This window comes from Dermacentor andersoni, chromosome 3 (genome assembly GCF_023375885.2).
Source record: "Dermacentor andersoni chromosome 3, qqDerAnde1_hic_scaffold, whole genome shotgun sequence".
NCBI lineage: Eukaryota > Metazoa > Arthropoda > Arachnida > Ixodida > Ixodidae > Dermacentor > Dermacentor andersoni.
In genome coordinates, this window is record NC_092816.1 from 231,721,605 (window position 1) to 231,748,436 (window position 26,832).

General features: G+C 46.1%; 1 protein-coding gene across 4 annotated transcripts in view; it reads left to right on the forward strand.

Annotated features, from left to right (window-relative positions):
• The window catches only part of Ube4B (Ubiquitination factor E4B), a 438,127-nt gene that overhangs the window by 70,061 nt on the left and 341,234 nt on the right, over positions 1-26,832 (forward strand). For all 4 annotated transcript variants that reach the window (XM_055072695.2, XM_055072686.2, XM_055072679.2 and 1 more), the window contains one exon: positions 6,593-6,665. In XM_055072695.2, the coding sequence (XP_054928670.2) occupies positions 6,593-6,665 (73 nt within the window). The remainder of the gene's footprint in view (positions 1-6,592; positions 6,666-26,832) is intronic.

The window sequence follows — 26,832 nt, forward strand, 5'->3', positions numbered from 1 at the left end:
AATGGATTTATCTCTTGGTTTCATTTGGTGACAACATTAAAGAAAATTTGAATACAGCTGGCACGCCTTGCGCCAGTGGATGCACTTGCTTTAATGAAATACAGTAGAACTTCATTCATATGTTTTGGAAAAAACTGTGAGAGAAAATGTACTAACCGGGAAAATGTACGATCTGAAGTAATTAAAAAAATTAAACAGACTCAAGTATTGTTCACATCTACGTAATGTGAAGCGCCGCACGGATCATTGCGACACAGTACACCGAGCTGGTGGTGCTCTGGTGGCCTGAGACGCATTTTGTTGTTTCCCTATTGCATGGTGTTCTAAGGGGGCGACTGGAAACTGCAAATAAATTGAGCTGGTGGGCGACGCTTGATGCTGCCGAAGCGAAATGTGATGCACATGTCGTGCTGCCTGCAGCAGGAAACAGCGGCGCGTTTGGATTATCGCCTACTAAAAGCGTGCAGTACGTTACCACTGACACTACACATCACACGCTGTTTTACAGCGCGGGGTGCATAGTGCCAATTAGGTGAAGATGCTTATCACAATAGGTTTGGCAGCCATAACTGTGATGACCTGACCGGAGATTTGATGGTACTGGATTAAGAAACTGTGCGTGCCGTCATTTTCACTTGAGACAGGTGGCTACATACTATTCTGAATCGTATGTACCTTGCGCCTTTTCTTGTTCACATGGGATCTAACGGCTGGAAAATGCATACGGTTGCAGCCTGCAGCAGGGAGCAGCAGTGCATTTCGGTTATCGCCTATTAAAAGCCTGCCCTATGCTTCTCACAGCACCACGTGCTGTGAAACAGATAGACGAAGATGCTTATCACGATAGGATTGGCAGTGATAGCTGTGAAGGCTGCACGCGGCCACCCTGGAGATTTACTGGTGCCGAAATGTTAAACTAAGTGCGTGCTGGCGTTTTCACGTGAGATGGGCATGCGAGTATTGTGGTGAAGCTGCCCGGCAGGCAGCTATATACTGTACTCGATCGTGCGCGCCTCATGCATTTTCTTGTTTACATGGGATCTAGTGGGCAGAAAGCGTATCATACGATGGCAGTTTGGCAATGTACTGAACAACGGTGCCGAAAAATCGTGTTTTCCAGGAACGTATGAACCGGTCAGAAATTAGCATAACTCTGTTAGGTAATTTTTTGTTTTCTCAATTGCGAACGTTGGCGCTGGGAAAATGCATGTAACGAGAAGGCATCAACGAGGTTCTACTGTAATGGTTATACAGTTGCCAACCGATAAATCAGATACCGATAATCTGGACATGCTCGGTAATTCGGACAGCTTTGCGGCACCACCAAAGGCCCCGTAGACTTAATGTGTAAGGACGCCCGATATTTCGGACAGCCGCCAGCTCCGCATTCCATTATCCGGACTCCGTCCTTGGCTGTAGCATATGCCGGCTCTGCCGACATTATCTCCTCTGGCAATCTCAACCAGACAAGTATATCCTCGGAGATTACACGGTGGATGGTAATCTCGGAGGCCTTGCCCTGATTGTTGCTCTACGCCTCTGAGGGTTACTAACCGCCGATCTTGGAGGTTTTTCCAGAATTCTGAGGTCACATCAACATCGCGATCGTCACAGTCTTTTCCGGCACCCCCGTGCTGGCCCACTATAGCCATTCTGTTTGTCGAGTTTGCCTTGCGTACATCATTCTGCAATGCCGTGCTTGTTTGTTTACTTTACGTTCCAGACAGTGCTCTGCTGGTTCCAAGAAGTCTTTCTTGTGAAGTTATAGATAGGCTGCACTAATTGGCACTAACGGTGCCCTCGCAGTCTGATTCCAAATGAATCTTGAGTCGCAGTCCAAATGAGCCCGACTCTGCAACTGAAGAGGCTGAACTGCCGCCTACCACAACGGACTCAAATGCGGACATTATTGATGACCCGCTAGGCTACGGTGTGCCGATTCCTGTCACCGTTATATTTGAAAGCTTTGCAGATGTCGACAATGCGGTTTCGTCCTGTGCTGAACTGAACGATGACGAAATAATTGAGCAAGTTGTCCCACCACCAAACAGCTACTCTGACTCGCATGATGATGTGCCGTGTGCTCCGGAGCCTTCCACATACGGATCTGATTCAAGCTTTTGCAGTCCTTTCATCGGCCTACAGCAAAACTAAAAACTGGCAGAAATACAGGTGGACTTGGTTCCATATAAGCGGAAGTGCGTGCAGCTACACATCTACCAGTTGTTCCATGCACAGGGTCCTTAAGGGGGGACACGGGTCTTTGGGACGAAAAAAATGGCGATAAAACTGACTTTTTGAAAATGGTGTTTTTGAAATCTACAGCCCTTTTTACGCAACCAGACCGAATTTCTAAACTATTCGATGAGTATTTTAGCTGTAGCATTGCTTCATTTCATTGATACTAGCAAAATTTGAGCCGAAATTAATACTAAAACGGCACTTCTGCGAAACGCAACTGCCGTTTCACGCATAGTAGTGCGGACATCTTGGTTTCATTTCAAAGAGCGGTCTTTTTTTCTTCAATTTCCCACTAATGCAGGCTCTATGCAGCCATTGGATTCCTTCAGTTACCGTGCCAAAGAAGGGACCCAGCGCGCTCTTTTATTCGTTGTTGAGCACAGGTGACTTGGGGGCGCCATACGATTGGCGGAATTCCTTTCTCGTCATCTGCTCCCCACTTCAGTCGGCCGTGCGCCATCCGCCATATTGCCCTATTGCCCTAGCATCAGTGTCCGCTGTGCGATGGCCTGTTTGGGAAGAAAATTCCACACGAGGAACAAGTTTGGTGGAAAAAAGGTGCGACGTACATTGATTGAGAACTGCAAGAAGCACTCCGCAACCCAGCAAAGCGTCTAAATCGTGGCGCCTGCCGGCGCTATCGCCGATCCGATCGCCGATAACTCCGATGTAGGCCTAGGCCTAACAAGCCCTTCGCCCTCTTCGCCTGCTGGAGGTACCAAAGGTAGCATGCGCCACGACACGAAGCTTCTGCAGCCCGCAGAATTGGAAGAGGGCAAAAGGAAAATGCAAGAAAAACTGCGCGCCTCTCATCAACTCCCGCGAAGGAGAGGAAGCGAAATTTACCAGGTGGTAGCACCGATGCAGTGCACACTATGCTTGCGGTGGCCAACTGCAACATATGCAGTGGGAGCTTAAATATAGTTGGAGAGGAGCATGAATACGGACTTGCTGTCAGGTTGCTTCTTACGTGCGTGAACTGCGGTGTGGTGTCGTCGAAGTGGAGCTCGCCGCTCGTGAGCGGTGCACAAGAAGTGCACCCGTTTGCTGTGAACGCCCTCGCCGCTCTCGCTATGCAGGCAACTGGAAGTTGCCGAACAGCCCTGAATGATGTGTTCTCAATAATGAACATAAGCCATCGCGGACTCCACACGAAGACATGGAAAAGCTATGTCAATGGAAAGCTGGCACCTGCAGCCGATCGCGCGGCCTGCAACCTGACAAGTGAGTGTGCGCGGTCAGTTCGCGATCTTTACACTGAATTGTGCCTTAGCAATCCCAGAAACATCACGGTGTCGTACGATGGATCATGGATGACCCGCAGACATTCCTCGCACATCGGCGTCAGCACCATGATTGAACTGTTCACTGGTTTTGGTATTGACTGTGTTGTCTTGAGCAATTTCTGCGCTGCATGTGAGCGGGGCCCCAAAAAAGATAATCCTTCCTTCGAAGATTGGAAGGCCAGTCACCAGTCACAGTGCCAGAAGAACACTGCCAGAAGGAGAAATGGAAGTGGAGGCCGCTCTTTCAGGAGGTCTCTCGAACGGCACAATCTTCGCTACACCACTGTGCTCAGTGATGGGGACAGTCACACGTACCTTGCCTTGCAAGAGAAAAAAGGTGTATGGATACATAAAGATTGACAAGGAGGATTGCGTAAATCATGTGCAAAAGTGCATGGGCACAGCTTTGCGCAACCTTGCAACGAAGCACAAAGCAACGGGCTTTCAGAGCCTTGGCAGAAAGAGTCGACTGACAGCGGACCTTATCACAAGGCTGAGCGCATACTATGGGTGGGCGCTGAAAACGCACAAAGGAGATGTGGATGGCATGCACAAGGCAGTGATGGCTACATACCATCACATCACCTCCAACGACACCGTTGCAAACCATACACTTTGCCCAACAGGCCCCAACTCCTGGAGCCGTCAAAAGGCTGCACAGGCCAGGTGCGAGCTTGCACCGAAACATCCTCGCAACTTGCCTCCTCATGTTTGCCAGGCCTTACTCCCCATATACGAGTGCTTGAGTGATAAAAAAACTGCTTGAAAGGTGCCAACGGGAAAAGACCCAAAACAGCAACGAGCTTCCACTCAATGATCTGGTCTCTTGCACTAAAGGAGCGCCATGCCTCTCTCTTCACTGTGGAGGCAGCTGTGGCGGAGGCAGTGCTGAACTTTAATGCAGGCAACTTCAGAGCGTCGGCGTCTATACTCGAAGAGCTGAGCCTCAATCCCAGCAGAGTAAGCAATGACCGCATGAATGAGAAATACCAGCGGCGAATGAAGGCTTCAGCTCGAAAGCGAGGATCTGTCGAAAACATGAATCGAGCCTTGAAAAAGCGCCACACAGGGAACAGTTCCCAAGCTATCTGCCAGGGGCATACTAGCCTGTTATGGCTGGTATTTCACGATGTTCCTGAATATATGAAGTTGTGTGTTTTTTGCAATTTTCTCAAAACGAGCTTTTTATTCACCCTGCTTGTTTGTGGCAACAGTATCTCAAGATCTAGGACAGCTACAGCTGTAATTTTGTTTGGTTTATAAAGCTAAATGCATAAAGCTTGAAGTGCTGCAAGCAGATTCTTGTTTTTCATTTTCCTATAATTTATTTTCCCTCTTATTCTTGTGACCTAGTAGCCGTGGTGTAAACAATCGACTTTGATGAACTGCTAAATTGCTAATTATTGTTGGATTTGAACACTGCTTGCAGCATTTCACTCCTTAAACATTCAGCTGTCCACACATGCATTAATTATAGCTTTCTGTCCAGATTTCTTTTACCTATTGTCTCCACAAATAATAGTAGTGAACTTTTACTTACCTCCATAATTACTTGACCTTTAAAAAAAAATAATTGCACTTTTGAAATCAGCTTGAAAAACTGAACAAGTCTATGTATTTTAATTGAATTTGGTCTAAAAATAAGTATGATATCTCTAATCGCCATGTCCCCCCTTAAAACGTAAATAAAGTGACCTTGGACATAATAGTTCTGCAGAAGCCCGCGAGGTAGAGGGAAGTAATTAACAAATGGAAAATGAGACATCCGTGTGGGTTTCCTTTGTGGCAATTGCTGTGATTGGGTGCATGTCTCATTATCCCTTTCTTAATTACTTCTCTCCACCTTGCGGGTTTCTGCAGAACTATTATGTCAAACTCTTGCCTTTGCTTTGAGTTGTCGATAAATTCAACTCAAATCCGCGACTCAGCCAGTCAAATCCCTGACTCAGCGGTCATTGAATAATGCGTTTTGTATGCGCATAAACCATACCAGCGTATTGCGTATGTATTGGTTAACACGTGGTGTTTCCACTTTTCGTCACGCAATCACGGAGGTGCGTCATCCTCATCGGGCGGCCCGGCAGAACAACAAGCCTCAGAGATAAGAACAAGGGCCTCCAAGCGCTCTGTGCGTTCAAGTATGAAGCCACATCAACATCAACATCATTTCGGTGCCGTGCCAGAGCGTTGTCGTGTCGTGTAAGCCAGGACATGCATCATGCCGAAGCTCAGATAAAAACACCGAGTGCTCAGTGTAGAAGAAAAATTGGACATCGTTCATTCTGTCACAAAGTCACAAAATCGGCGCTGGTACGCGACAAGGATCTACCGTTGATTATAGTGTATGGCATTAGGAATGCAAAGAAGCTGCTGGGCAGTGCTGCTGCGACCGTGAACAGATGTCAGTGTTGAAGTTTGACTTTTCGCCATCGTTGCCTCTGTTGTTGCCAAAGTGTCACCTAACGATAGTGATGAGGACGACACGGAAAGCCACAACACGGGTGATTAAGGCCTGATAGTGGCAGAAGCTGCGTGGTACGTCAGCTTTATGAATGCAGTCGTCACTACGAGAACAGCACCGTGCAACGAAAAAGGCGCCCCACGACTTCTGCGGTGCTACCACACCCGTGCACGGAGAATATGCAACACCAACCAGGAAGCGGGCTGGCTGAAAAGTTGGCTCCCAGCTTCAGTAAGTCTGAAGCCTGTCATCGCTGCTAGGCCACCGCGGCATCAAATGAAAATAGCAGACTTTTGTCATGCGAAGTGAATAAATACTGCATGTTTTTGCCCTTTCATCGCACTCTCTCGGAGTTCCATTTTTTACAGGTAAGGGGATGATCTCGTGCTACTTTGGTTAAGCAGTACTACCGTTTAGTAGTTCCTTTTTCTGAGCTCCAGCCATCTACAGTTTAACGAGGTTTCACTGTACTATCAGAATTTGTGCTTTGTTGTTATTGAAGTTTCTTTGTTTGTAATTGGCCAGTAAGTGAGGTCATGGCGAAACTGGGTGTTCAATGGTTCATCTATGTGCCGAGTTGTGGAATGGTGTTGTGGCCTTGCAGGGCTACCCGCTGCTGAGCTCGTGCAGCTGTGCCTTGCGGAGAATGTGCAGAGAGTCAGGCTGCAAGCTGAAAGGTGCGTGCCATCAAAACCTCTGGGTTATTTTGTTGTTCCACATGTTCCTTAACAGCAGTGTGGGCTCAGCATTATGCTTCAGTGCAGTACTAGCGGCAGTTCAACCTCGTTCATACCGTACATGTTGGGAAAGATTCAGTGGCAATTTAGGAGTAAATGCAACAGAAATGCATTAGACATTGTTTGCACCTCTTTGACGTCCCAGATCCATATTTTAAACTGCGTTCACCACATTGCGAAGCGTTGTTCAGCAGCTCACTCGACACATGCGAAGTGCAACTGTTGGTGTCCGGGCCAGATCGCTGTCAGTTACACTATAATGTCGCCGACCGATTTTCTGTACCTCATGGGGACCGAAATGTGGTCTGGAAAATGTAACAGTCCGAAAAAACTTGTTTAGCCAAAAAAAGAAAGTTGACACCCACTTAAGCATGTGCTAAAGAGGACGGAAGCCTGAACTGAACTGAATACATTCATTACATTACTTGACATTTTCATTGTAATGCGTTTTTACTGTCTATTTATTTTCTCCCACCAAAAGTCGTGGGTTTTAGTGCCTTAATTAATTCTATCTTAATTGACTGTGCCTTAATTCACTTTGCCTCAATTAACACCAAGGGTTTGACTCTCGACCTACACAATGTCAATTGGAATCCAACTTGGAGATATGGCTGGTTGGCTCATATTTCCAGGTGGTTTTGACTCCCACCAAAGGTCATGGGTGCAAGTGCCCTAATTAACTGCATCTTAATTAACTGTCCCTTAATTAACACCAAAGGTTGTAGGTTGAACTCCCACCAAAGGTAGTTGGTTCAAGTGTCTTAAGTAAGTTTACATTAATGAACTGTGCCCTAACTCGTTTTGCCATAATTAACACCAAAAGTCATGGGTTTGACTCCCACCAAAGGTCGAAGGTTCGACCCCCAATTTTGGTGTCATGGAATTTGGGTGCCATAACGCCAGACGGGCAAATTTTCATAACGCCGGAGGGTCCAATTTTCATCCCATGTGCCATCTAAGACTTTCACTTTAATAAAATTTATTAGGCTTAAAGCGGCTTTAAAAAATCTCTAGTAACGCCCTGCCTTACATTACGCTTGGAGGTGATCAGATTTGCTTGGATTTGTGCCAGAGTGACTTCTTTGTATACAATCACCAAGAGTGTCACCGTGTTGGCAGTTCCCACCAACGGAGATCGCCATGGAGATGGAAGAAAGGAGCAACATTTATTTGCACCACTTGGCTCTCTCAAAGGCACAGGAGGTAGCACCGAGCACACAAATGCGAGGCTGCGCACACACGCACACACACATGCAAAGATGCAACGTCTCCGTGACACACTTGCTCTGTGGACACATTGCATGCAGAATAGTAACCACACCAAGTGATTACGACGATAGCGCTGACTGGAAAAAAAAAAAATAGAAAAAGGAAGTGTCTCCCTGAGCGTTTTGTCAGCGAAGGAAGAGCGGGCATGGCCTCCGAGACCAGAGGATAACGCTTGTACATCCCAATCTTGGAGGCTCTAAATCGGGCCACTGGAAGCAAAGCTTGGCCAAGCCAGTAGAATATCCAACATGGCGACCTCTAAGATTGGGTAGGGTGGCTCGAAACAAGTGATTTAGTCTGAAAATCAAATTTTGGGGCCTAAATTCGACTGGAAAATTGTGTCACGCAAATGGGCATTAGCTCTATGACGGAGCTCACTGATGGTGCATGTATTAAGTAAGTTCGAAATATGGATCAAGTCCAAATTTTTCGAGGGAAAAATTCATCAGCGACTCTGTAGGTGTGCGTGTGTATATAGATATGTGTGGGAATAAGATACCGTATTTATTCTAATCTAATGCACACTTTTTCCGACGGGTCCAGAAATTGCCTGCCCATTAGAATTGAGTACAGCCCTCAATCTGTGTTACCCTATCGCCATCGGCATTTCAAAATATCCGCCTCCTACGCGCTTCAAGCCTAGCTGACTTAAAGCCCCTCCATCCCCGATCCACGGCCACTTTTGATGAGTAGCAACAACCTTTGATGTGCGCCGCTGTTCCCTGATTCGTCATGCATGCCAATTCCACTTCCGGGTTTTCTGTTCCCGGTTGTCCTGCTTCCAGCATTTCCGGTTCCTGAATTTTCGTTTGTTGCGTGCTTGCACCTCTGTGCAGCAGTGATGTCGCTTCCAGCTAAAATCTGAAGCTGTGGCTGCGTAAGTTCCGCTTGATGCTGGAAGCTCAGGGGATGAGCGAGGCAGGAGTGCGAACTAAATGGCCTATTGTAAAAATAATTGCATATTTGAAATCAGCACAAAAGTCTTAACAAGAATGGAAAGTTTCATGAATATTGATGGAAAACATCATACACATTATTTGAAAAACAGTGTCCCCCCTTAACATCGATGTAATTGTGATTACCGAGATTAATCTAAATGCAAGTGAACAAGGTAGATACATGCTCAGGGGTTACTTGCAGATTGCTTTATGCCGAGAAAATCAAACAGGAGGAGGAGTTCTTGTATTTGTGAAAGATAACTGGGTTTTTAATAGGCTCGAAGTAGCTGTTGATTATGCAGAAGTTATTGTCACCCTAAGTAAAGTAGATGTGACCTACACCGTATGTGCGATATACAGGCCTCCCAACATGAACACAGATTTATTCCTAGAGGAGCTAAACTCTCTGTTGAAGAAATATATGAATGAGAAGCAGCTTATACTGGTAGGGGATTTGAATACAGTGGAACCCCGTTCATACGTTTTTCACCGGACCGAGGGAAAAAAACGTAACAGCCGGGAAAACGCAACAGTGAGGAAAGCTCCGAAAATGAATGAAAAAAGTGCAGCTTCAACTACTATAGACAATTCATTTCCACAGAGTGCGCTTAGAACTTTAAAAAGTCTAGAACGGTGACTTGCCGTTTCTTTCGCTCGCTAGAATCAGCACACGTTTCTCAATAGCCTGGAAGGCCGCACTGCTGTCAGCGTCGCTGTGAGGTGCGACGTACCTGCGGAGGTCCAGAACCGCGACGGCTTTTCCAAAGCTAGGATTTGGCAACTCCCCGGCATCATGCGGCTCGTGCTCCTCGTCGCCACCGCGCCACGGCAATGGCAACGGACGAAGGAATATCCGCGGAAAATTTTGCCCTCTTTGGCGTAATCATGCTAACGTGCTAACGATCGTTTAGTATTGCTGCGCAGCGCGCGCGTCCGAGCAGCCCGGTTGCGCGCAGCGTGGCGTAGTTTCGCGAGAAATGTAAACAAGAGAGGAGAGCTGGCCCGATAGGCGGAGCAACGCCAACATCCGGCTTCCCTTTAGCTATACACTCTTAGGCAAAGTTACACCCTCTGGCTTGCCCCATCTGCCACACAACAATAATCGTCACCTGCCTTGATGAGTTTCCTTTCTTTAACGCGGCGAGCCCGGTACTTTCCAGTAACGAACGGCAAGCGCGTTATCAGCACAGAACAGTTTACACCCTTTGGAGTGCCCCTTCTGATAACGCTTAATGGATCAAGCTTGCCGCTAAGATCCACCAAGACCTGGTACAGATCCTGACCTTCTCTGTGTGGAACACTGTGTATTTCGACATTTTTCCTTCTTGAGTACTGCTCAGCACTTTCAACACATTCTCTAAGCTTTGAGATCTGATTGTCTTTCTTTTTAAAATTTTTTCCCACTTCTGTGGTTTTCTGCAATTGAGCAATTTGTCTCTGCTGATTGTCGACCTTTTTCAGGAGCTCTTCAAACTTGGCTGCCAAAAAGTCTGTTGACTTTTCAATAGTCGCAGTTGTGGCGCACTGCTTGTCTACCTTTTTTTCAAGGTTTCCAAGTGTACACAAGACTTCCACTAGCTTCTTATTTAGGCCGTCAATCAGCATAGCCAAAGAGCCCTGCCCCCCTGACTCAGTTAGTTTCTTTCATGGGGGCGTTTCCGTGCCACTGCTATCAGAATCAGTGTCATCATTTTTTTTTCTCTTTTGCACGTGTCGCATTCCCAAGCCTTGACTTTTCTTTATGCTGCGCACATTTATGTGTACTAAACCAAGTTCTCGTTTTATTTTGTTGTCAGCTAGGGTATTTGTAAAGTGAAGGTCCCAATCATGTAGGTCCCAACTTCATCCTTATTCATTTTTTTTCGAAATTCTTTTTGTAGACACCAGAACATTTACCGATATGATACTTTTTGCTGCATCGATTGCAAGTTAAATGTTCGTCATTTTCGAGATTTTTCGAACATGTCAAACACTTCTGCGGCATAATTGTACTAAGCTCTATTCAGCACCATCAGGTAATGCGAACACAAACAATGAAGTGAGCACAAAACAAGGCAAACCTTAACAACGAAGAGCCAACAGGACTACAGGGCAACACTATGGCAACACTATGGCAGCAGCAGCAGCAACGTTGTAAGTTGACTCTTAACACAATAGTAAGAAATGATTTGAACACCAACCTGTAACAAGCAGGATTCCTTGATTAGTATGTGTTCCCGCGAGCTGCCACCTCTGCCAAATGATCGCCAAGGATCAAAACGCCCCCTTATATGGGCTCCCGAAGCTTGCTAGGTGTGCATGCGCTGGGCGAAGCTCGTGGAAACGGTGAAGCGAGATGGTCAGCGCATCGGGGCTTCCGGCGTGGCACTCTTTGCAGCGCTTCCCGCGGGGTACAGAACCAGGTCAAAAGGCATGTACGATGGCTTGCATCAGCAATGTATGGAAGCTGTAACAAGCAGGATTCCTCGATTAGTATGTGTTCCCACGAGCTGCCACCACTGCCAAAATTAGTTCCAGGTTAGTTCCAAAGAATTTTTATTTTTCGTAATGAAAACAGATGTGAAAAACTTATTAAATGCTTCTGCAACCAATTTAGGTTTGCTACACGTTTCCATTCAAGAGTACACTTTATACTGAACTTTTGTAATCACTCATGTAGCGGCAAAACTTCGGTGATGTTGCCATGTATTCAGATAGAGTATTCCAGTCGAAACTCGGGATAACGAAATCCAGCAACATCGAAATTGTCGCCACAACAAAATATTATCGTATCCCCAGAAAGTGCTCATAGCATTCAATGCATTTCATACCTCTCTACAATGAAATTTCACTGTACTACGATCCTGCATCAACGAAATTTGATGGAATGTGACCCCGCATATTACCTACTCGCGCAAGGCTAGCAGGCTCCTAAATGTGCTCAAATGCGATTGCCTTGCACTAAAATTGTGTAAAATAGTGCCACATTACACTTGCGTTGGTGCCACCACTTTTGTTTACAAAAACAACCAAGCGCCGTACGCAATCATGTATGTTGGGAACATGTCATGGCCGCCATCTTTTTTGTTGATCGCCCATTTGAAGTGGCATGCATGTTGGTACCGACGTGTCATGACGGTTTTTACACACCTAGTGCAGTGCTTAATGTGCACCTCGACGAGGAAATACACATCCCACCGACGTGGAATTCTTTATGGGGCTAGAGATGGCAGTCGCAGCACGGAGTGCCACGCATCGGGCCGTGATTGAGCGATCGTCTGGGAATACTATGCATCCCTTGCTTCAAGAATGCTGGTTTTGGTGCCACCCGACTGGCCTCGGGTGTGGATTCTGCACCGGACATAGATTTGCGTGCAGCAGCCGTAATCTTGATCGATTGCCTTTAGGTATACGAGATACAATCACTTTCGTGCTTGGCACCGGACGTGTCGGCACCTACGGGCGACTGCGTGCGCTGAACAAAATGGAGGCTGTGTTGTGAAGCTGCTAAGTGCAGTTTTATTACATATTTTGGCACAGTTGGCTTTATACGATCCATGATGTGGGTAACCTTCTTGTTCAGCCAGCCAAAGACAGCCTCGTCTTCACGAAGTACGCGCTCCCTAGAGACCCACCACTCGATCTTCTCGTCGACGTGGCGACAGGTGAGCTCGTGTCTATTGTTGTGCATAAGGCATCTATTTCTTTGGATGAACTTTTAGAAAAAAGAGTCCGTGAAGATAAATCTTCAAGTCTCCCTTTTCAACCGTCTTGTGCTATTGCAAGTAGAGTAGTCAGTCGCATCGGAGCCAACTTACCATTCAGATCTCTCCATTACGCTTCAGGTGATTTAACTTCAGCAAAAGCAAGTTTCCTAGCAAAATGAAATTATTCAGACTCTTGTCTCGACTCTGAGTCTCAAAGAAAGCATTCCTACAGAGGTTGTGGAATCTGAACCCTTTGATGGTTTGTTGGGGAATCCAGAAGCTTGGATTGCGTTCTTTGAATATGCCTGTCGACGAAACGGCTGGGACACATGAAAGAAGAGTGAGCCATGTGCTCCATTTTCTAAATTGCATCGCAAGAAAACAGTACGAGCTGTGTATCACGGGACATCAACGTGATGCGTGGAGCACGTGGAAGGAGAGCTTCATCTCGTCATTTCGTGGCAGCCCGCTTGGGCGATGGGAACAAGCTATATTTTATCGCTACAGGTCTGGAGCAACGCTCGAGTATTTCTTCGAAAAGCGTCGACTACTTCAACTTGCAGAGTCGGAACTTCGACTAAAATTTGTTATACTAATGCTCATACTACATGGCCTACCTCGGGAATTGCAAGCTACAGCGCCAAAAACTATGGAGGCCTTGATGTAGTCACTTCAAGAGATTGCCTGCCATTGAATCGAGAGGACAACAAAGCAACATTGGGATTTCCAATGGGCAGAAGCATCGAGAAACAGAGTTTCATGAACGGTTACCAAGGAATGGTTACCAAGAGAGAGGTCTCCATAGGTCGTTGCATGCCGTAGAAAGAGAGTCATTGCCTGAGGAGCGCAGTTCGCACAGATGGGAAAAAACAACTAATAAATGAGGGTTCTCAGTCTGACCCTATGACAAAAAAAGAGACCGTTTGTTTGATTTCTGTGAGTTTGTCACATAGAGAAATTGAGGTTAATGGACAACATACAACATCACTTATGGGCAGCGGAGCTTCTGTATCCATTCTTAAAAAAAGTAACGCAAACTCACAATATGTATCCTGAGGGAGATCAGTTTTTGTGCGTGGGTATGATGGAAGCAAGAGAGAATATTGTGAGTGGGCACGCCTGAAAAAAGTATCAATCTAAAGAGACAGGAGTGCTTGCATTGGCTTTAGACACTGTGGAGTACGACTTTCTCCTGTCTGGTCTGGACATAAAGTTGTTGAGGCTGAATATTTATCAGAATGATACGGTGTCTGTTGATCAAGAGGCTAACCAAACAGTCAGGACAAAAAGAAGACCACCTACAAATGCTGAAGAAAGACAGTGTAATTCCTCAACTCTACCCCGAACTGGTATGCTTGGGAGGATATCCGCCGGCGACAACAAATTTTGAAGTTCCATATCACCTGTCTGACAAAACAGTTGTGAGAAAAAAAGCCATACGACTTGATGAGAGAAAAGAAGGGGGGGGGGGGGGGGGGGGGGCTAAAAAAAGAGCTACAAAAGATGTTAGATGCTAATGTAATTCGCCCGTCGGTGTCTCTTTTTTGCTTCACCTATCACCATGGCTTCAAAGCAAGACGGCAGCTGGTGGCTGTGTATGGATTACAGAGCAGTAAATAACCAAACCCTGTTGATTCTTTTTCCAATGCCAAGGATTGACACTATCATCAATGAAACTGGAGGCTGAACTTGCTTTTCGCATATAGACTTGTGCAAGGGCTTCTGGGAGGTGCCACAGCAAGAAATCGCCAAGCAATACAACACATTTACGACTTCATTTGGCATATATGAATATGATCGCCTTCCTTGTGGATGGAAAAACTCACCTAGTTGGTTTCAAAAGATGATGAACGCAGTTTGGAATCCCTACATTGGACGCTTCTACAATGTCTACCTGGACGACATTATCATATACTCTAAAAGTGAAAAGTTGATAAAGAACACCTGGGTCATATTCTGGCAGTGTTATCTGATGCTAAGCTAAAAGTTAATTTCAAGAAAAGTGAGTTCTTCAAAACTGAGGTGATATTTCTTGGCACAGTTTTGGACGGAACAATGAAGAATAAAAAAGAAGAATCGGCAGCTCGCTTAGCAAAACTATAAAGCCATACGATGTACACTCACTTCGCATGTTTCTAGGCTTGGCGGGCCATTTTAGAGCATTCATTCAAGATTATGCTCTCAAAAGACGCTGTCTGACAAGGCTGACTCAGACGGATGTTCCCTTTTGTTGGGCAGAAGAATGTGATGATGCCTACCGAGAACTGGTCCGAATAATTTCTTATGACCCTTTGTTGTGCTTACCAGACTTTGCGCTGCCCTTCGAATTGAATACCGATGCATCTCACTATGGCACAGGAGCACTCTTGTATTGGAGAGACCTATCACGACCACCAAACCAACAACAACTTTGTGTAGTTGACTTTCTACAGCTGCACATTCAACAAAACTGAATTGAACTATACAACAACAGAAAAAGAAGCTGGAACCGTCTGCTACTTCCGTTCATATTTGGAAAGTGCAAAGTTCAAGCTATGCACAGCCAATGAAGCACCGATGTACATATTGAAGATGGCCGAATTGAAAGGAAAGATAGCTCGTTGGGTGGGTGAACTTCACTAATTTGATTTTGCAGTAGCTTATCGCCCGGGAGCTCCTATGAAGGGCGTGGATGCAATGTCGCGATTAGCCATTATGTTGCAAGGATATGGGAAGGAACCGAAGTTTTACAACATACTAAAAATGGATGATTTGCTGTTCCTAATTGCCTGGTTCCAAAAATATTGGAACTGTATCATGATAGTCCCGAATCAGGAGACCATGGTGGCTTTTGGAAAACCTACATGAAATTGACAAAAAGGTTCTCATGGCCTCGTATGAAGCAAGAAACAAAAGACTGTGTACAGTCGAACCCGGATACAGTGCAGTCCACTTATAACGATACCACATATAACGATTTATCGGTTATAATGATGGGTTGACATGAGAGTGTCATTTTATGCATTAGGTCTATGGGGAAAAAAACCATTTATAACGATAGGTTATTCACCGCATATTGGATGTAACAATCAAGATTTTGCAGTCTGGACGGCGTTTTCCGTGCCAAATAATCGTAACATTTGCGTTGCTTAGTTCCCTGAAACGAATGATGTCGAGACGAGGCGATGTTTACCTCCGTAAGTTCGTATCTGCCGCCATTACCACGCAGCGCGTTCGCCCCGCCCGCGCACCGGAGAATAGCTGAGTAGGCGCAGCACGCACAAGATGGCACTAGCTGCTTCATGCGCGTCGGCCACAGTCGCTCCGAAAGAGAGAGAAAGAAAAAAAAAAGCGACAAGCAAAGCAGCGCGGTGGCGCCCGTCCCGCATCTCTCTCTCTCGCGATAGCAGGCTGACACCACCAAAGCAGCGTGCAACCAACGGTTCAACCCAGTTTGAAGATGGTGCCGACAAAGCGCAAAGCTGTGCCGTTTGACACAGAGATGGATATTTTGCAGGACTCTCGATGCGGCTTCAAGGCGATCGCCGAAGATGTGTTGTCTCGACAAACGGCAAAGTTGTGCGACGGTGGCGACAGCAGCAGCGACAGTGACAACGAGATTGACAGTGGCTCCTTGACCCCGACCACGATGTCAACGCAAAGTGCACTGTCGTCGATCGACTCCTTAATTGATTTTATGCATGCTAAAGCATTGCCGCCAGTGTTCGCGCAGCAGCTGGAATCCATGCACACCGCGGTTGTGAAGCTGAAGCTGCCGCAAAAGCAAGTGCAGATTTCGGACTATTTTGGTGCGCCTAACCCTTGACACGGTCATTGGCGCTAGAAATAAACTTTGTTTTTCACGGCCTACTTTCTACATCATCTATTCTTTAGAGCAAGTAGCGAATTCGAGTTCGGAGCTGCAAAGGTATGTTCCATGTTTTTTTTTAAATTTTTTTTAATAACTGCAGACCAGATATAGCGATCATCGGTTATAACGATCATATTTTTCATCTTTCTCGATATCGTTATAAGTGGACTGCACTGTATATCGAATTCGACAGGGGATCAGAATATAGTTTGATATAGTGAAAATTCGATATACAGATATAGGCCAAAAAAGCACTCGCGATCATTACAAAATAGTGGTTGTGTTGTGAAGCTGCTAAGCGCAGTTTTATTATAAGAATATTTTGTTGTCACGAGGATTTCGTAGTTGTGGGATGTCGTTATCGCAGCTTTCGATTGTATATAGTCATGTAGCCTCATATGCCACATTTTCTTTTTTTTTCATTTGACCAATTAGGTGAATTTGCTCTACCAAAGATACAATGATGCCAATAGTATCAGAGAAAGCTTCCTCCAACACTTATTTTTCAATATCCCCTGCAGGGGCGTCTGCGTAAGAAGGCGTTTAGTGTGTTGCAACAGCACGTGCCCGAGCATGCGAGGGTTGCACCCTCATGTGTGTAGCTGTGCACGACTTAGCCATGTCTGGGCAGAGGGATGCTGGGGAGTTGAGCTGATGCCACGTGTTCGGACCTTTAAGGCGGAGGCAACGCAGCTCTTTGGCCTCTGGTTCACATAGACGGCACTGCCAGACTGACCCACCTGGAGGAAATCGGCAGTCACCTTTTCCTGTCCCCTTCTCCTATCTTGCTCTTTCTTTCTTGCTTTCAATCTTTACTTTCCTCTTCTCTTCTTCTTCCCACTTTCCTGGTGGCAAGGGTTAACCCTGTGGGAATGACCTCACTTGGTCAGGACTGTCAGGTTATAGCGGTTGTGTCTGGCTAACCTCTGTAATACGTTACCTTGTTGGGCTTCCTGGTGGGTGGCCAGCATAGCTGCTGAATATATCTTTGCTTTCATGAACTCAAAATCCCCCCCCCCCCCCTTCACAAAAACGATCGACCCTGAAAAAGGGGCTGCACTGAATAATTGAAAGAGTTCCTTGCGAAACGGAATGGTTTCACAGAGTTTTTTGTCGTTACATCCGCGACGCCTACAAAAATCCTAGACGTCGCCTTTCCCAATAGGCAGAGCAATCCAAGACTGCATTGGAAGCAACTACAAAGCAAAAAACATAAATTCTGGAGATGTACTAATTGAAGTGGAGGACAAAGACCCAAGCAACAAAATCAGAAAACTAGAAATGATGGGAGAACACTAAGTTTCAGTAGCTGCACATTGTTCTCTGAATAACTCGAGAGGAGTCATATCGGACTCTGAACTGATAAAGAGCACTGACGCTGAAAGAGAGGAGGCCTTAGCTGATCAAGGGATGCACGCACAATAATTATCGGAAGGGGCAACAAGGAAATCGGGACAACGAATGTGCTGCTGACTTTGCGAGTACAGCACTTCCAACAGCAGTCCAAGCTGCTTACCTATACCTTTGTGTTGGGCCTTACATATCCAATCCTCGCAGGTGCTTCCGGTGCCAGAGGTACGGACATGGGTTTCAGTCATGCCGCGGGAACCTGACTGTGCATAAAGTGCAGCTTTAGTGATCACGGTGATGAGTGCACGAACCCCTTTCAATGTATCAACTGCAAAGGCACCCACACTGTATATTCCAAAACTTGTCCTGAGTAGAAGGAGAAAGACATCATCGCATTGAAAACAAAAACAAAAAAGCATTCCCTATCGTGAAACAAGGAAACGCATGGAATTCAGCCAGAAGGGCACCAATGTTCAGGCAGTGCAGAGAGGGCAAGCACTGCCAGTGGGGTCTCTGTGGGAACGCAGGTCCAGGACCTAGTAGCCGCAGTCCGCCCAAAAAAAGACACGGGAGAGGCACAGTGTGCCTTTTCGCAGGGAGGCCCGCAAGCCTCGACCAGTGCTAGTAGCAGCCAGCGCGTTACTGAGACAAAGCAAGTCTCAGTGACGGTGCCGAGGAGCCAGCCTCCTACGTAGGAGGCCAGCAGCCTCATGGAGCATCGATAACAGGCAGCACTCCGCTGGTGCTGAATGTATGGAAGTCTGTCCATTGGACACTGAAGGCGTGGAAGAGCCTGCTGCAGTGAGCAGGCCACACAGACAACCAGTTGCACCTGCATGCAGAGGAGGAAAAGAGGGTCGGAACTCTGTTTCGGACCCCAAGGAGGATACCTGAAGCAAACAACAGTCGTAGCCTATCGACCATGGAACTAGTCACCTAAAGATAGTTTACTTTTTCTACAACATATTGACATCATGGCATATATCTTGCACTGGAACTGCAGAGGCAGGATATGCAACCTAGGCGATATAAAGGATGTTTTAACTACCTTTACCCCTGTGGCGCTGTGCCTGCAGGAGACCAATCTAGGTCCGAAAAACACCAAAGTCCTAAAAGGCTATACAATTATATGTCGCGATTGTGTCCAGGCTAACTGGCTGTCAGGCGGTGTTGCCATCGTAGTTCAAAGCGGCACGCTGCCAGAGAGGTCACCATAAATAGTTTTTTAGAAGTTGCTGCTGTCACCGTTTTATCGCACAAAACTATTACCCTCTGCTCGAACTATATCCCTCGACACACACAGTTCACAATAAAAAAATCTGAAACTAATTTTGGAACAGCTACCTGAGCACTTTTTGACAGTGATTTTAACGCTCGCAACACACTGTAGGGGAGTAAGTAGACTGCCAACGACCAGTACTGGAAGAGTTCATTTAAAGTAATTACGTATCTTTTAAATACGACTCCTGCACACTACTCTACAGGTACAGGAGCCATGAGCTGTCTGGATCTGGCACTGTGTTCTAGCTCTTGGTTTGCACATATTAAATGGGAAGTGATAGACCACCCCTGTGGCAGGGACCATCTGCCTGCTGTTGTGACACTAACATCCCCACTTCCAGTAATACCCTCTAGGCCTGTGTGTTGGAAACTGCACCTGGCGAGCTGGTCTCCATTCGCAGGGAAAACGGCCCTTGAAAAAGAACTATCTGATGAGCTAAGCATTGACGAGATGAATGATAGATTTGTTTCTTGCATTCTTGCAGTGGCAGAACAGGCCGTTCCCCAGTATACGGGACTGGTAGGTAAAAACTAAACACTTGTGGAGCAGTCAGTGCATAGCAGCCTAAGAGACAGCAATACAAAGCATAGTGTATCTTCCGAAGATACCCAACACAGAACAACCTTCTCGGCTTCAAACCAGCAAAAACCAAGGCAAGGTACATTCCCAGAGAAGCAGAAAGATCATGTCGCACGTATATATTGCCTATCAATAGCTCAACCACATCGAAGAAAACGTTGGGTAACGTCAGAAAGTTTAGTGGTGATTATTCTGCTCACACAATTCCCACATTGTCAAGTCCAGGGACCCAAACCACCCGGCAAGAACAAGCTCGCATATTGGCACAGCATTTAAACACCGCATCCAGCTGGGCCAATTGCACACAATCCTTTTTAAAACACAAACAAATGACTGAAAAACAGAAACTTCCGATAACGGGAGGTGCAGATAAACCAAAGAATGCACCCTTAACACCTTATGAAATAAACAGAGTGCTTTCTGCAGGAAAAAAAAACAGTTGTTCCTGATTGAATCTACTACATAATGCTCACCCACCTGTCTCAGCTCGCTGTGCAGGCTCTGCTGCACTTCTTTAACATGATTTGGGAAACAGGAAGAATGCCTGTCCAGTGGAAAAATGCTATCGTAGTTCCTTTCCTGAAAGTGGGAAAATCACTAACCTCACCAAGCAGCTACAGGCGTATAGCACTCACAAGTTGCCTGGCAAAATCACATGAGAGCATAATAAGCATTAGGCTAACACACAGGATCGAAACAGAGAACTTACTAGATGTCCGGGGAAAGGGCGATCCTGGGGGTTGAGTCGATGCCACATGTTCGGACCTTTAGGGCCCCCCGGTGGAGGCAACACACCTTTTTGGCCTCTGCTTCACGTAGACGGCACCCCCAGACTGACCCACCCGGGGGAAATCGGTAGTTGCCTTTTCCTGTCTCTCGTTCTCCCTCCAACCTTCGTCTTTCTCTCACTTTCCATCTTTCCTGTCTTCTCCTGGCTTCTCTTTACTTCCAATTTTTCCAGGTAGCAAGGGTTAACCTTGTGTGAATAACCAACCTAAGTTATTTCATATTTGGTTATAGTGGTAATGTACAGCTGGCGTTTGCAGGCCATGTTTCACAGGCCCTGCAGCGTCCCCTTGTAGGACTCCACGGTGGGTGGCTGGCGTTACTGCCGAAATTACAATCTCCTATGGCTACTTCCTTTCCCCCACTACCTGATCGCTCCCTGAAGAGGGGGCGCACCGATGATGTCTTAGAATTTTTTGCCCCACAAAAAGAAACTTTCCCTCACTTCTGTGTAGTCCACTCCGAAACACCAAACAAACCCGTGCGAACAATCTCACCATTCCTCGTGTCCAAATCTCTTACCCAAGTTTTTGGTACAGGTTACAAAGCATCCAGAATGGCAAGCGGTGATCTCCTCTTGGAGCTCCGCAACCAGAAGCAATATGAAAAGCTACCCAATCTAGTATCATTTGGCGATGCCCAAGTGACAGTAACTCCGGAATGCATCTTACTATGAATACCACCCGTGGCGTAGTCTCCGATGATGATCTCTTGGAGCTCACTGAGGCTGAGCTCTTGGAGGGCTTCAGTGAGCAGAACGTCATCAACGTTAAGCGAATTAAGAGGAGGCATGATAATAAGGAAATACAGACCAAACACCTGATACTTACTTTTGGCACAAGTGTTCTGCCCGAGTCCATCGAGGCCGGGTATATCAAGCTCCGTGTTCGCCCGTATGTTCCCAATCCCCTGCATTGCTTCAAATGCCAGCGTTTCGGTCACAGTTCACACAGCTGCCGAGGCTGTCAAACCTGCGCGAAATGCAGTGCTCATGAGCACACCTCTGAATCTGGTGAGAACTCTCTTCATTGTGTAATCTGTGAAGGGGAGCACGCTGCATACTCGCAGTCGTGGCCAACCTGGAAAAAAGAAAAAGAAATTGTGACGATAAAAGTAAAGGAAAATATAAGTTTCAAGGAGGCACGCAGGCCGGTATCCTACCTGCCCTAGAACACATTTGCCGAAGTGGCGCGTCAGGGGGCAGCGCCCCAACGGTCTCCGGCGGCTGTCCGACCCACACCCAGTGAGCCGGCAGTGACGCCATCCCCCCCCCCCCCCGGCGGAAGCAGCTAGTGCTGCTACGCCAACCCAGCAGACGGGCCATCTACCTCCGGGCAGGTGACCTCAAAGGCCTCGTCCAACGTGCCGAGGCCTTCACGCCAAACAAAGCGCTTGGAAGAGCACGTGTCCAGCGCCTCGCAAGAGGTGATAGACACAACCACCAGCAAGACGGCGCCACCAGCGCCTAAGGAGCGGCGAGGCACTCTCGATCGTTCCAAAAGAGACAAAGCTCCCGTCACGGCGCCACAAAAAGGCCCGTTAGTTAACTTCAGTCTCTTAAACACACAGCACCCAACACATATAGCATAATGGATACACAAATGCTACAGTGGAATGTTAGAGGACTTCTCCATAACCTTGACGACATTAAAGAACTACTACACAAACACAATCCCAAGTTGCTGTGTGTTCAAGAGACACATCTAAAACAATACAAACAAACTTTCTTCGCCAATACACCATCTTCCGGAAGGACCGTCATGAGGCTAACACCTCGTCCGGCGGTGTGGCAATCCTTGCAGACAAGTCCGTAGCTTGTCGCCAGGTAGCATTACAGACACCCCTCAAGGCAGTATCAATTAGAGGAATTATTTTCAAGAAGTTGGTAACCGTGTGCTCCATTTATATAGCTCCAAGCTATCATCTCCAAAAAGCCGACTTCTATAACCTGATAAATCAGCTGCCGGAACCCTACATACTTGTAGGTGATTTTAACGCCCACAACGCGTTGTGGGGAGACGCGTGTTGCGACGCAAGAGGCTGACTTATTGAAAATATTCTGCCCTCTAATGCCTGGCTATTTAATAAGAAGGAACCAACATATTACAGCCTTCAACACAATTCATATTCATCCATAGACCTAGCAATAGGCTCTGCTTCCCTTCTGCCTTATCTTGAATGGAATGTGACCAAGAATTCTTTTGGAAGTGACCACTTCCCTATAACTTTAAAATCAATAGCGCAGCTTGACAACCATCCCCGATTTCCCATTTGGAAATCAGCATCGGCTGATTGGGAGCATTTTCAAGAATCTACTCATTTACCACTCGATTTTATAAACAATTTCAGTATATATGAAGCTGTCGCATACTTTACCGCTTTTATTATTGATGCTGCTGAAAAGTTTATCCCGCAAACAAATGGTGGTTCACCTAAAAGACGTGTTCCCTGGTGGAATGACGACTGTAGAAATGCCCGAAAGCGACAGAATAAGGCATGGGGAATATTGCGTAGGTCGCCGAATGCAGAAAATCTTGTTGAATTTAAACACATAAACTCACAGGGAAGGCGCATACAGCTTCAGGCGAAGAGAGATAGCTGGGTGAGGTTCCTTTCAGGTATCAGTTCTTACACACAGGAGGCGAAAGTTTGGAATGGCGTAAGGAAGCTAAAAGGGCAGCAAATAAATCCGTTGCCTTTGGTGAACGATCAAGTAAATAGCTTAGAAGAACAGGCAGACACCCTAGGGGAGCACTTTGAGCGTGTGTCGAGCTCAATCCACTATTCCTAATCCTTCCGTAAACATGGAGAAATAGAGGAACGAAAGCTAATCACACGAAAATGCAGACAGAATGAACCGTATAGCCGGCCTTTTAGTATTGCCGAGCTGAGAGCCGCCTTGAACACATGCAAAAGCTCTGCACCGGGACCTGACAGGGTCATGTATGACATGATCAGAAACTTACGTACTGACACACAAGTCACACTACTCGCACTTTTTAACACAATTTGGGCTGCGAGATACCTCCCATCCACATGGAAGGAAGCGATCGTAGTTCCTGTTCTGAAGCTGGGAAAAGTCCCTTCCTTGGCGGCAAGTTATTGTCCGATAGCTCTAACAAATTGTCTGTATAAGCTTTTAGAAAAAATGATAAATCGCAGACTTATACATTTCCTTGAGCTCAACAATATGCTCGATCTTTATCAGTGTGGCTTCAGGGAAGGGCGGTCGACAACCGATCATCTTGTGCGCATTAAAGGAAATATCCGCGATGCATTTATACATAAACAGTTTTTCCTATCGATATTCCTCGACACGGAGAAAGCGTATGACACGGCATGACATTACGCGATCTTGTGATACCTGTCGGAAATGGGCATACGTGGAAATATGCTGAACATAATTGAAAGCTATTTCTCAAATCGTATCTTCCACGTGAAAATCGGCAACATATTATCGCAACCTTTTATACAAGAAACTGGAGTACCCCAGGGAGGCGTGCTCAGCTGCACTCTCTTTATCGTTAAGATGAACACACTACGTGCTTCACTGCTACTGGCCATATTTTATTTCGTACACGTACACGATATACAGATAGGTTTCATATCCTGCAACCTTACAGAGTGTGAAAGGCAGGTACAGCAGGGCTTAAACAAGGTGTCCAAGTGGGCAGACCAAAATGGATTTAAAATCAACCCCCAGAAAAGTTCTTCTGTTCTCCTTACAAAGAAGAGAGGTCTCGTCCCAGATCTGTGTGTAAGAACTGGGCGGACAACAAATACCTGTGAGCAATGAACACAAATTCCTAGGTGTAATACTTGACTCGAGGCTTACGTTCATCTCACATATAACATGTCTTAAAGCAAAATGTCTAAAAACTATGAAATTACTTAAAATCCTATCCCACACAACATGGGGTAGCGACAGGAAGTGTTTACTGAATCTTTACAGGAGCCTAGTTCGATCAAGATTAGATTATGGTGCCGTTGTATATCACTCTGCCACCCCGAGCGCGCTAAAGATGTTAGACCCCGCTCACCATCTGGGTATCCGCCTGGCAACTGGCGCATTTAGAACAAGCCCTTTTGAAAGTCTATACGTCGAGTCAGATGAATGGTCCCTCCATTTTAGAGAACATACATCAGCTTAACGTATTTTCTCAAGGTTCGCTTTAATAAGGAACATCCGTGTTTCACAATTGTTAACGACTTGACGTGTGAAACACTTTTTCGGAATAGACCTCTATGAGACTTCTTTTCTCACTGCGTGCAAGAGAACTTAGCACGGAAATGGATGTCCCAGTTCTCGAACATCGCCTAATGCCTCCAGCTAAGCTATTACCACCCTGGGAGTGGCAGGTGATAGACTGTGACATATCCACCTCGAAATCGCTATGCACTTCCGTGAACTCCAATTAAAGTACTCCTGCTTTGAATTCTACACAGACGCGTCAAAATCAAATGGTGGCGTATCTTGCACTGCTCTTTGTCCCTCTTTTTCTGAATGTGACGTGTTAAACCCCCAAAGAAGTATCTTCACTGCAGAAGCGTATGCAGTACTGTCTCCGGTAAAACACATAAACTAAAACTTGACAGAGCAATCATATTTGCAGACTCGTTAAGCCTTGTAAAAGCACTCATTTCTTTCCAAAAGCATACAAATCCTGTCTTCAATGAACTCTACACGCGCTTATGTAACATCTACTTATCACACAGACATGTAGTATTATGCTGGGTGCCTGGCTATAGAGGAATCGAGGGAAATGTGCTTGCTGACGAGATAGCCAAATCAATGGCATCGCTGGGTATTCGTTCTGCTGCAGTCCCTGCCACAGACATGAAGCCTTTCCTGAGAAAAAAACTGCGAAGCCACTGGCAATGCTTGTGGGACGCAGAAACGAGTAATAAGCTTCACGTAATTAAGCCTAAGTTAGGTTTCTGGCACCCAACAACGAAAACACGAAGAACAGACATCCTGTTCACTAGACTAAGAATAGGACACACATTCGGCACTCATAACTTTCTCCTGACCGGTAACGAGCCACCAACCTGTGGTAGATGCGGCGACAAGTTTTCCATCCTCCACGTCTTCCTGGAGTGCCGGGAAGGCGAAAGAAACAGGAGGAAACATTTTCCTTTTGCATACAGCCATCACGTCCCTCTGCATCCGGCCATGTTTCTTGGCGTAGAACCGCTTTCTAAGACCAAAGCAGTCCTCGCTTTCTTAAAAGATGTTGTTCTACATGTAACAAGCCCATTCATTTCGTAGCGCATCCTCTTTCCAAAGGATATCGCTAGGATAGATTGTCTGTATAGCACATGCCTCTAGGCCCTTGGATTTCAAGGGCCCTGGTGAGGCAGTAGTGCTCTAGACAAGTTTATACATCTAGACAATCACATATTTTATATATTGCATCATTCTTTCTCAGTGCATTTTAATGTTCATAGTACACGCCAATGGTCATTCCCATAATTTTATTACTCGTACATATTATGGAATTTGCATCAACTCTTTTAGGCCGCTTTACAGCCACGGCACATTAAGATCACAGAACCCATCAGTCCACTGCGAACTCATTAACATTAGCATGGCGCTCTTTGGCCACACCTGGCCCTTGCGCCATTAAACATCAGAAATTCATTCATTACTAGATTTCTTTCAGTGTGATTACAAGAAAGGCTGCTCAACAACCGATCACCTTGTCCGTCTTGAACACACCATATGCGAAGCATTTTTATATAAGCAATATTGTCTAGTACTGTAGTCATCTTTACCTAGAGAAGGCATACGATACCACATGGAGGGAGGGGGGGGGGAGATATCGTGTCTTGCGAGACCTAGCAAATCTAGCGATCCACGACAGGATGCAGAACTGCTTGTCAGACATTTTGTCTAATCAAACATTCCAGGTATGCTTAGGCTGGCTCAATCCTCTTGCGCATTTTTGTTCAAGAAAATGGCGCCCCACAGGGTTGCGTCTTGAGTATGTTACTTTTTGTTTCAAGATGAACTCTATTAATGCAGTAAATACCGTTTTGCATCATGTACTCACTATATGTCGATGACCTTCAGATTGCTCACCATGCCTCTAGCTTGTCTACATGCGAAAGGCCATTCCAGATAATCATAAATCAACTGACGAAATGGGCAGGTGAAAATGGTTTTTGTTTTTCCATGCAAAAAGATGTCGCTGTTCTGTTTTCGCAGAAGTATGGCTGGTGCCCGGACCCGGTTCTAAACTTGAATCAGAGCCCACTACCAGTTAAAGAAGAACAAAAAGTTTTAGGGAATATATTTGATGCTAAACTGAACTTTCTCGCCCATATTAAAAGCGTGAAAACCAATGCAAACAAAGCACTCAATATC